Here is a 9,861-nt window from a genome sequence, read left to right as displayed (position 1 = left end):
ATAATATATATATATTAAACTGATGTATATAATTTTCCTCTTCCCTGTCTATTTTTTTTTTATAAAAGGCTTCAAAATTTCTCAGAATAAAATGCTCCCAGTTGATATAGCAAAGCTCATAGCATAGCATTTTTCCTCCTGCGACCTTGGTAAATGCTGAACCAATGCCATAACAACTGGGACTTCCAGTTTCTTTTTTTTTTTTGAAAATTTTCTGCCTTTCACCAAACTTGCCCAGCTTCCCATATTACAGCTTCCTGTCTTCCACCTGCAATAAATCATTACAAACACCAGCAAACACACTTAGTAACCTCAAGAAAACACAAGTCTATCTATATAGTATATATTTTTCTCTTTTTTTTTTCTCCTTTTTTTTCTATTTATTTATATATATATATTTCTTTAAAAAGGGTGATACACCCCAAACTTAGTTACATATATTATTTATTTACAATCTGCCTTTTACTCCTGGGTTGCCCAAATGTGTTACATTAAATACATGGCAACCCATAATTCCTCTCCTTCAAGCATCCTTTAAACTGGTGGAGGTCTTTTCTCTGTCGACCTCCCCACCCCAGTAATGTTTCAGCCTCTACCCATTCACTTTAAACTCCCTTCCAGACTGATCTTCACGAACTGTAACAGCTCTGAAAGGGTAGACTTCCACCACTGTAAATGGCCCAGACCAGCGGGACTTCAGCTTCCCAGGAAACAGCTTCAAATGCAAGTTGAACATCAAAAATTTCTGATGTTTCTCAAACACTCGCTCATGAATTTTCTGGTCATGCCACCGCTTAGTTTTTTCTTTGTACAACTTGGAATTTTCATAGGAGAATAGCCTCATCTCCTTCAGTTCATTGAGCTGCATTTTTCTAGCTTCTCCAGCAGCTTGGAGATCCATATTCAACTTTTTCAACGCCCAAAAGGCCTTGTGCTCCAATTCCACGGGAAGGTGACAAGCTTTCCCAAAAACTAGGCGATATGGTGACATGCCCAAAGGGGTTTTGAAGGCCGTTCGATAAGCCCAAAGAGCATCATCCAGTCGCTGTGACTAGTCTTTTCGACTAGGATTCACCACCTTCTCCAAAATCCCCTTGATCTCTCTGTTAGAGATTTCCGCTTGCCAGTTTGTTTGAGGGTGGTAAGCGGTGGCAATCTTGTGCTTGACACTGTATTTGGCTAACAAGGCAGCCAATATTTTGTTGACAAAATGGGTTCCTTCGTCACTAATAAGAGCCCTTGGGGTCCCAAAACGTGTGAACACATGTTTATGTAAAAGTTTCATTACCACTTTAGAATCATTGGTAGAACTCGCCACTGCCTCCACCCATTTAGACACATAGTCTACTGCCACCAAGATATAAAGATTTCCAAATGACTGTGGAAATGGCCCCATAAAGTCAATTCCCCATACGTCAAACAACTCAACTTCCAGGATGCAGTTCAGAGGCATTTCGTTTCTTGCTGAAATGTTTCCCACACGCTGGCAGCGATCACACTTCTTAGCAAACTCATGGGCGTCTTTAAAAATAGATGGCCAATAATATCCGGATTGAAACACTTTAGCTGCTGTCTGCTGTCCACCGAAATGGCCACCATATGGAGCTGAGTGGCAGTGTTCTAAGATGCTGGACACTTCATTTTCAGGCACACAACGCCTCATTATCCGGTCGGGACATTGTTTATACAGGTATGGCTCATCCCAATAATAAAATCCGACATCGTGAAAGAACTTTTTTAGCTGCTGCTTGTTTAAATCTGGGGGCTGTAATCCACTCACCAAATAGTTCACTACATCAGCGTACCATGGAATATTCTCCTAGGTTATAACCAGCAGCTGTTCGTCTGGGAATGAGTCTTGAATTTGCATTTCTTCCTTGCTGTCAACACTTGTTTCCAGCCGAGACAAGTGATCAGCCACTTGGTTCTCGGTGCCCTTGCGGTCGCGGATTTCGAGATCAAATTCTTGCAGCAACAATACCCAGCGAATAAGTCTCGGTTTGGAATCTTTCTTTGCTATGAGGTACTTAATTGCTGAATGGTCAGTGTACACGATCACCTTTGTTCCCACTAGATAAGATCTGAATTTTTCAAATGCAAATACCACAGCCAGCAGCTCCTTTTCAGTGGTGGAGTAGTTTATTTGAGCATCAATCAACGTCTTACTCGCATAATAAATTGAATGGAAAATATTTCCTCTTCGCTGCCCAAGGACTGCCCCAATGGCAAAATCACTCGCGTCACACATGAGTTCAAATGGTAAAGACCAGTCAGGAGCCACAATCACTGGAGCAGTTATTAATGCCTTTTTCAACTTCACAAATGCCTCATGACAATCATCATTAAACTCAAACTGGCGGTTTTGTTCCAGCAGTGAACAAAGAGGCTTTGAGACCTTTGCAAAATCCTTAATAAACCGCCTATAGAACCCCGCGTGTCCCAAAAAGCTTCTAATGCCTTTAATAGTTGTCGGTGGTGGCAATTTTTCAATTACTTCCAGCTTCGCTTTGTCTACCTCAATGCCTTTATTAGAGACTTTATGACCCAACACTATGCCCTCTTTCACCATAAAATGGCATTTTTCCCAGTTGAGGACTAAGTGGGTCTCTTCACACCTCGATAAAACCTGCTCCAAATTGGCCAAGCAACTGTCAAAAGATTCCCCATAAACTGAGAAGTCGTCCATAAAAATTTCCAGTATACTTTCTACCATGTCTGAGAAGATTGCCATCATACACCTTTGAAAGGTGGCTGGGGCGTTGCATAAGCCAAACGACATCCTCCTAAAGGCAAAGGTGCCGTAGGGACACGTAAATGTTGTTTTCTCCTGGTCTTCCGGAGCTATAGAAATCTGGTTGTAACCGGAATATCCGTCAAGAAAACAGAAAAATTCTTTTCCAGCCAGCCGATCTAACATTTGGTCAATAAATGGCAGCGGGAAATAGTCCTTCCATGTGGCTTTGTTAAGCTTCCTATAATCCATACACACTCTCCAACCAGTCACCGTTCTTGTGGGAATCAACTCGTTGTTGTCATTGGTCACAACTGTAACTCCTCCTTTTTAGGCACACACTGAACTGGGCTAACCCACGAACTGTCTGAAATAGGATAGACAATGTCGTAATCCAGCCACTTTATCACCTCCTTTCGAACAACTTCCTTCATAACTGGATTCAGCCTCCTTTGCTGCTCAACAGAATTGCTACAACCAGACTCCAGCAGAATTTTATGCATACACAGTGTTGGGCTAATACCTTGTATATCAGCCATAGTCCAGCCGATTGCTTTCTTGTATTTCTTCAATAATTCCAACAATGAACCTTCAGCTTCAGCCTCTAAATATGCAGAAATAATTACCGGTAGCGTTTCATTGTCCCCCAAATAAGCATATTTTAAATGGCTGGGCAGCGGCTTCAATTCCAGCTTTGGTGGTTCTTGAATGGACGGCTTTGGAGGCTTAAAGTTTCCTTCAGACAGATTTAAAGACTCAGAATACTTGCTGAAATTCCTGGCTGGTTTATGTGACTCTACCCAAGTAACTTGAGACTCCTCTTCACTGCTAGAATCTTCATCATCTTCACCCCCAAATCAGCTGTGCAAATTTCCTTGTTGAAAGTTTCAGCCACAAGTGTCTCAATTACACTTAAACTAGAGCATTCTTCAATTTCATCCGGAAACTTCATGGCTTTGAACACACTAAATGTAACTTGTTGATCATTCACCCTCATGGTGAGTTCACCATTTTGCACATCAATCAACGTCCGTCCTGTGGCAAGAAACGGCCTCCCCAAGATGATGGGTACTTCTCGATCCGCTTCATAATCAAGAATAATGAAGTCGGCTGGGAATATAAACTTGTCAACCTGTACTAACATGTCCTTAATCTTCCCTTCCGGATGAGCCATGGATCTGTCCGCTAACTGCAATGTAACTGTGGTTGGCCGAGCTTCACCAATACCCGGCTTCTTTAAAATAGACATAGGCATTAGATTAATACTAGCGCCCAAATCGCATAACGCTCTTCCCACATCTCTTCCACCAATAGAACATGGGATCGTAAAACTGCCTGGATCTTTTAATTTAGGAGGGATTTTACTTTTCAACATAGCACTGCAACCTTCTGTGAGAGCAACAGTTTCGAACTCACCCAGCCTCCTTTTCTTCGTCAAAATATCTTTCAAGAACTTAACGTAATTGGGCATTTGCTCCAATGCTTCCACCAAAGGAATATTGATATGGAGCTATTTCAATACATCCAGAAACTTCCTGAACTGTCCATCTTGCTGCTGTTTTTTAAAACGTTGCGGAAATGGTGGAGGTGGCTTATGCAAAGTCTTTTCTGTAACAGAATGTTGACCCGATGATGTATCAACTGGGCCAATTTCAGCAGCTGAACTTGCTGATTTTTTACTCATTTCCCCTTCAGTTTGGATTGAAGTGGGCTCCCTGCTGCCTTCTGTTTTCTCATCATCATTTTCCAGAATTTTCCCACTTCGTAAATTAATTGCTTTGCAATGTTCTTTACCATCCCTCCTCGGATTCTCAGTGTCACTAGGCAAAGAACCTTGTGGCCTATTTTTCAGATCATTAGCCAGGTGCCCCAAATGAATTTCCAGATTATGAAGAGACGCTGCTTGGCTCTGAATCACAGCATCATTCTTTGCCATATAATCCCTCATTAAACTCTCCACAGAACTAGATTGAGAGCCTTGAGATTGGTGAGGTTGCTGAGCCCTTGGCTATTGAGAAAAACCTGGCGAAACTGACTGTTTCCCTTGTGCTGGCGCTCCACTTGAACTTGCTCCTTGACCCCCCCATGACAGATTCAGATGCTGCCTCCACGCTGGGTTATAAGAATTTGAGTATGGGTTGTTGTTGCGATTGAAATTCTGGTTACCCACATAACAAACCGCAGCTGGATTTGAAGGACAGTTCTCAAACGTGTGCCCATCTCCACAATAAACACATGAGATGTCTCCACTTTGAATGGCAGCAGCTGGCTGAATGTTTCCTCCCAAACTCAGATTCTTTAAAATGTTGGTCATTGAGGTCATTTGAGCTGTTAAAGTCGTTAAGGCATCTACTTCAAGAACTCCCGCCACCTTTCTACTTGTAGGAGCTATAGTGTTGGACCATTGATAATTGTTGCTTGCAATTCTTTCCAAAATTTCAAATGCTTCGTTGTAAGACTTGGAAAGAATGGCACCATTGGCTGAGGCATCTAATACCATCCGAGAGGCTGCATTGAGACCATTGTAGAACGTCTCCATTTGTATACAATGTGGTATGCCGTGGTGTGGACATTTTCTCAAAAGCTCTTTAAATCTTTCCCACGCATCACTAGTGGACTCGTCTTCAAGCTGCTGAAAAGACATAATTTCGCTTCTGAACTTTGCATTTCTGGTGGGAGGGAAGTATTTTCTTAGAAATTTCTCAGCCAAGTCATTCCAATTTGTAATGGAATCGGGAGGAAGGGTGTTGAGCCATGATCTAGCTCTGTCCCTTAAAGAGAACAGGAATAACTTCAGCCTTAACGCCTCTTCACTTACTCCTTGAAGCTTAAAAGAATCGCTCACCTCCAAAAATGAACGAAGGTGGAGATGAGGATCTTCCATTGGCATCCCACTAAACTGCCCCACGGTTTGGAGCATTTGAAACATAACCGCCTTGAGCTCAAACTGAGGTGCTTGTATTTCGGGCCTCACAATGCCTGGATTGAGCTCATTAAACATGGGGGCAGCGTATTCCCGTATTGCTCTGGCTCTATCATCCGCCAAAACAATAGGATTAATTACATTCTGGGCATCCCCTTCGTCATCAACATGTTTAGCCACAGTGCCTCGACTTTTAGCCTTTTGAGCCTTTCTCCTTTTTCTGAAAGTACGTTCAATCTCGGGGTCAATAGGAGCAAGTTCAAAGTAGTCTTGTTTGTTCATGCACTAGATGAAACCTGAAAGTATACAGCCAGAACAAACAGATTTAAAAACAAACAGAAATATATTGCAAAATAGCTGATAATACAAAATTTTAATTTTCAATCCCCGGCAACGGCGCCAAAAACTTGTTGCGTAAATTTAAGCAATTAAAATGTGCAAGTATACACAGTCGGCAACGAGTAATATAGTAGTAAATGAGTATCGTCTCCACAGGGATTTCAAATTAAGCAAATGCAAAACCAACTAAATAACAATTTAAAAGTAAAAGAAAAAGGAATTATGAGAATGAATGTAATATGGATCTGAAATTAAAGGGTTGCAATTAATTCTAATTAAAATATAGCTAAGATCTCAGAAGAATTTAATTCAGGAAAAATATATGTGAATAAGTAGATCTGGATGGCTATTTCCCCCTATGTTAATCTGCCCAGTTGTTATAGCAATCGTTCAGCAATTATGCACAGAGTTAACAGATTTCACAATACGCCAGTAAGCTTTTTCCAAAACCCACTGATATAATTCCACAACTTAATTCAACACATTCCTATATTAAATCAGGTTGTAAAACACACATTTAATCTCCAAATCTCAGGTTATACAAGGTAGCAAAATATTCCTATTTCACTACTAAGAACTACCTAAACATGGCATTTCTCTTGCATCATTCAAGTTGATTCCACTAGATAGATTCTTTCCAAAATCAGATCTAGCTAGTTTAATTGTTAGTTATGGCCAGTAATCAACAATCATTAAACATTAATTTCACTTGAATGAACAAAGGCAAATTACTAAACTCATGCATTGCATTAATACTTCATCACATAGGATTCATAGCCACCCAAATCTCAAGGTGATTAGTTCATGTCTAAAATCAAGGTTACAAACCCAGATAAAATTAATTCATCCATAGTAACACAGTTCACAGATTAGACAAATAAGTGTATACACTACAAAATGAGGAGTGTAGAAGAAAGAGATAGTAGCAAGTATTGTGCTAAGTCCTCTTCCTAGCCGTGAGCTTCTTGTCCTTCCTCTTCTGTGTATATCTCTCTGTTTTTCACTATTTTTCTCTGTACTCTCCTTCTGAATTTTCTCCTCAGATGATAAAAATGGTACCCCCTTCTATTTCGGCTGTGTCCCTTCTCAGGGTACTTTCCCTTACCCTAATTAGAAAGCCCATTTCCATCTTTGGTCCATTCCTTCTTGCCACCTCAGCCAGCTGACTTCATTCATTAAAATGGGTGCCACATAGGCGCTAAGGTAATTACTTAGGTGCAGCTGGCTTTTGTCCACGTCATCCTTCTTTTCCCAGAATTGCTACGAGTCTGGCCTACAGCATCCGAGCAGCAATGCTCCCTTTCTGTCCCCTTTGTCTTTTGATTCCTTTAATTCCCCTTGGCGCTTTGAAGGTTCCTTTCCTGAATGACAAAACACACAAATTTACATAAATATTTATAATTACTAACAACAACTCACAGACTCTTAAATAGACTCACTACTTAAAACACAAAGGTTAAAGTTGAACAAATTTACAATTAACACACTTTCATTACTCTTTTCTACCTAAAAACAAGTTCAAAGATCACAAAAATAACTCTAAATCATCGAGTTATCACCTTGTATTCAATGGATGAGGCGGCATACTTTATCAAGACATAATACCCATCCTGGTTGGTCGTCTTCCTCGGGGTGGTATGGAAGTTGTAGAAGTACTAGATCTCCGCAGGGGAAAGTGCAAGACAGTTCCTCTTCCAATACAAAATGTACATCCTCGCAAGCACCTGATAGTCGTTGGGGGAGAGTTGAAAGGGAGCTATCCCTACGAACTTTAGGAAGTCCACAAAAACTTGATGCAGGGGTAGGGTGGCCCCAGCCATCAGGTGGGCTTGGCTTTAGGCGCCAAGACCATTCATGCTGCGGTGCGCCCTCTCAGATTCCCGACAAAGGCGCACCAGACATCTTTCCCCGATTGCATAATGCCTCATGATGGCCTCCAAGGCCTCAAGGTGTCGGAGCAAGGTGCGGTACTTCAAACCCACCAACCTCGTCTAGCGGAGTGGAGTGTGGAACATGGGCTCGGTTGACTTCTTCCACGATCAACCCCCTTTGGACTGGTAGCACTGGTCCCTCCGCTACTGGGCCATCAACATGGACAACCAGTTCCCTGATTGATTCTCGGGTTTCCTCCCTCGCGTCATCTTGTTGTACGCAGTGTTCTTGGGCCATGTCAAGGATCTTCTGATCGAAGTGGTAAAAACCTTGTTCTAGTAGCAGTCATAACTCCTCAGACATCTGAGACGAAAACCAAGCAGTTAGTATTTTGACCGAAGAAAAGAGGGCCAAAACATGAGAAACCCTAAGACTACTACTCAGGGAGAAGATAAGAGAATTTCTAAAGACTTGGGGTGTCCTCGGAACCAAGGAATCGACACTTGAGAACACCACCGAAGATTATGAACATCGCCAGAATATGGGAATTTTCCAGATTCCGGTCGAATGCCCAGAAAGACAAAAAGTGCATAAGGTGTATAGTAGGCCATTTTGGCCACTTCTAACATTAAGATATGCCTAAAAAGACCTATAGAAGGTCGAAATAGCCCCTCCAGTGCCACAAAAAGCCCGCTCCAAAGCATGCACCTAATCTCTCAAACAAAACTTGACGCAAACGCAAAGCCAAACACAAAACCAATAAATACTTACTCGAGATAAAGTGCCGGTAGGTGCTGAAACGAGTCTGAACTTTGAAGAATCGTTTGCCGTTCACCCAGAAATAAAGAGGATTCTTGCCAACTGTCTAGAATTGCAGAGAAAACCCAGGAATGGTTGAAGGTCTGGGAAGCTTAAGAAAGAAGAGAGGGTTTTTGAGTCAGGAAATTTTAAATTTCGAATGGGTAAGGCGAGTACTAAGGCGGTTCTCGAGTTTTTATACTCATAGAACTTAGGGGAGAAGCAACCCCACCTCAACCGTTGGATTGCCTACGACGTAGGTACTCAAGAACGATCCAACGGTTAGGATTCAAAAGGCATGGATAGCGATCATTAGCATTGGAAAAGGACGCCTCGGGTATGGGGCGAAGAGACACCTAGAGTACGGAGTTGACGTTTTGGGTCGTGGAGCTGACCCCTTATTAATTGCACAGATTGATGGACCTAGCAATAGGGAATCAACATGTGGTGTGAATTTCCAGAGTGACGTGAGGGGAAGCCCAAACGTCTCCCCCCGAAGACCTTTTCGAATTACTCCTCAGTATAAGTCTTCACTGCCCGAGGACGAGTGAAGACTTGGGGGGGGGGGGCGCGAATGTTGTCTGTGTTTTCGCCACCCGACACGTGGCAATTTGGAGTAATTAACGACAAGACAAGTCATGAGGTTCTCGGAGTGTTAACTCCCCGAGGAAACCCAATCTGGCCAAGTCGTAGATGTCCCCAAGTGAGGCCCCTCCCCAAGGTCTGACTTTGAGGCGAGAATGTGTCTAGGTGAGGCCACGTCTTGAGCACGTCCCGAGCCAATCTCCAAGTCATGGATGTCTCCAAATGAGGCCATGCCCTGATGCCTGTCCTTGAGGCGAGGATGTCTCCAGGTGAGGCCACGTCTCGAGAAGCTCTCTTCACTCGCCCATCTCCCAAGGCTAGGATTCTTGTCCTTGGACTTGGAGTAGCTGTTATGTGTCTGTCACTGTGGGTATGGGCCACCAAAAGATCATCTGACAAATTTGGGTGAGCCTTGATTAGTGGTGTCGAGTTCGTACCATCGACAATCGACATTTCCCACAACGCCGCCTGACATGGGTAAACGTGCACCGCACCCTGACAGTCAAATATATATTCCCCATAAAGTTGGTACGCGACTTTCTGCAATGAGCTCCGTGCAATTCACCTAGGCCGTAGTCTTTATTTAGTGCAACTCTTTTTGTATTAATTCAAC

The 9,861-nt window shown here is 42.6% G+C and overlaps 2 protein-coding genes and 1 non-coding gene across 3 annotated transcripts; 1 reads left to right on the top strand and 2 right to left on the bottom strand.

The window, feature by feature from the left end:
- Positions 1–3,527: 3,527 nt before the first annotated feature.
- Positions 3,528–4,202, bottom strand: LOC133791913 (uncharacterized). The gene has a single exon (XM_062229820.1). It carries the CDS (start codon positions 4,200–4,202, stop codon positions 3,528–3,530), a length of 675 nt encoding a protein of 224 aa, XP_062085804.1.
- A 537-nt stretch (positions 4,203–4,739) lies between these two features.
- On the bottom strand, positions 4,740–5,936 carry LOC133791912 (uncharacterized). Its single transcript, XM_062229819.1, has one exon. The coding sequence runs from the start codon at positions 5,934–5,936 to the stop codon at positions 4,740–4,742; it is 1,197 nt and encodes a 398-aa protein (XP_062085803.1).
- Positions 5,287–5,393, top strand: LOC133793193 (small nucleolar RNA R71). The gene has a single exon (XR_009874650.1). It is a non-coding gene; the product is annotated as a small nucleolar RNA R71 (small nucleolar RNA).
- Positions 5,937–9,861: the final 3,925 nt, after the last annotated feature.

Source organism: Humulus lupulus, chromosome 7, assembly GCF_963169125.1.
Source record: "Humulus lupulus chromosome 7, drHumLupu1.1, whole genome shotgun sequence".
Taxonomy (NCBI): domain Eukaryota; kingdom Viridiplantae; phylum Streptophyta; class Magnoliopsida; order Rosales; family Cannabaceae; genus Humulus; species Humulus lupulus.
The sequence above is the reverse complement of the archived record's forward strand: the minus strand, read 5'-3'. Positions and strand labels throughout refer to the sequence as shown.